General features: G+C 64.8%; 1 protein-coding gene across 1 annotated transcript in view; it reads left to right on the top strand.

Moving 5' to 3' along the window:
* Positions 1–910: 910 nt before the first annotated feature.
* Positions 911–1,094, top strand: part of TCP11 (t-complex 11) — a 7,555-nt gene continuing 7,371 nt past the window's right edge. Inside the window, 1 exon segment of the mRNA XM_042884429.1 lies at positions 911–1,007. Coding sequence (XP_042740363.1) covers positions 911–1,007 — 97 coding nt within the window.

Here is a 1,094-nt window from a genome sequence, read left to right as displayed (position 1 = left end):
GTATTCTGAGTGCATCCAAAGCAGTGCTGCCAGCAGGGCCATGGAGGGGATCTGCCCCGCTGCTCTGCACTGAGACCTCACCTGGAGCACTGCATCCAGACGGGGAGTCCTGAGCACAGGAGAGACGTGGAGCTGTTGGAGCACATCAGAGGAGGGCCACAGAAATGATCCCAGGGATGGGACACTGCCCTGAAAGGACTGAGAAAGTAGGGTGCAGTCTATAGAGGGTCTGTGGGGTAGGACAAGGGGTCTCAAAGAGGGGGAGGTTTAAGTTGGATATAAGGAAGGTTTTGCAGCCAGGTGAGGCACCGCACGGGCTGCAGGGAGGCGGTGATGCCGCGCCCCCAGAGACCCCAGGGGGCTGTGAGCACTGATGGAGCTGCGGGCGTGCAGGGATGGCTTTTAGAGATCCCTTATAGCTCAGACGGTTCTAGCAGAAACACATCTAGAAGGTGCAGGCTCCTAGGTTCCGCTGACAGCCTCTCACAAAGAGCAATGCGCTCCCGCCCTTCTCCCTCCCACAAGGCGCTGAGTTCCCCCCCCGCCTTTCCATGGTAGAGCCCCACCGCGCAGCGGGACAAGGGCTGCGGGGCGGCCCATCGGCGCAGAGCGGGAGAGGGGATGGTGCCCAGACAGCGGGGCTCGGTGAGCGAAGCAGAACCTGCGAAGCGCTGTCACCCCATTTGGCGCTCCTCGCTTTCTGGTGCCGGCAGTAATCCGCGGATGGACGCGGGGCGGGCTCTGAATACATTGCTAGCGCTGAAAGGATTCCCCCTCCCCCCCCCCTCCCGCCGCGCAGTGGTTTGGCCCTGTTTGAAGTGAGGCGGGAAGAAGGCGGCACGCGCCGCAGTGCCAACGGCCGCTCCGTCAGAGGAGGAAGCGTCGCGCCACACTGATTGCCGCCTCCTCCATGGCCGGCGCCGAGCAGCCCCCGCGGCCGAATGATACTGAGGAGGCTGTGGGGACTCGGGAAAGCGGCGAGGAGAGGCCGTTGGGGCCTGGCTTGGGTATGGGGGGCGGTGCTGGGGTGGGCCAGAGCCCCCGGGCGACTCTGCGGGCTGGGAGGTGCCTCAGGCGGTGCTGGGTCCCCCCCC

Source organism: Lagopus leucura, unplaced genomic scaffold, assembly GCF_019238085.1.
Source record: "Lagopus leucura isolate 7727_CA_CO unplaced genomic scaffold, USGS_WTPT01 Super-Scaffold_100043, whole genome shotgun sequence".
Classification (NCBI taxonomy): domain Eukaryota; kingdom Metazoa; phylum Chordata; class Aves; order Galliformes; family Phasianidae; genus Lagopus; species Lagopus leucura.
Note: the sequence above shows the minus strand (reverse complement) of the source record. Positions and strands in the feature narration are given on the sequence as shown.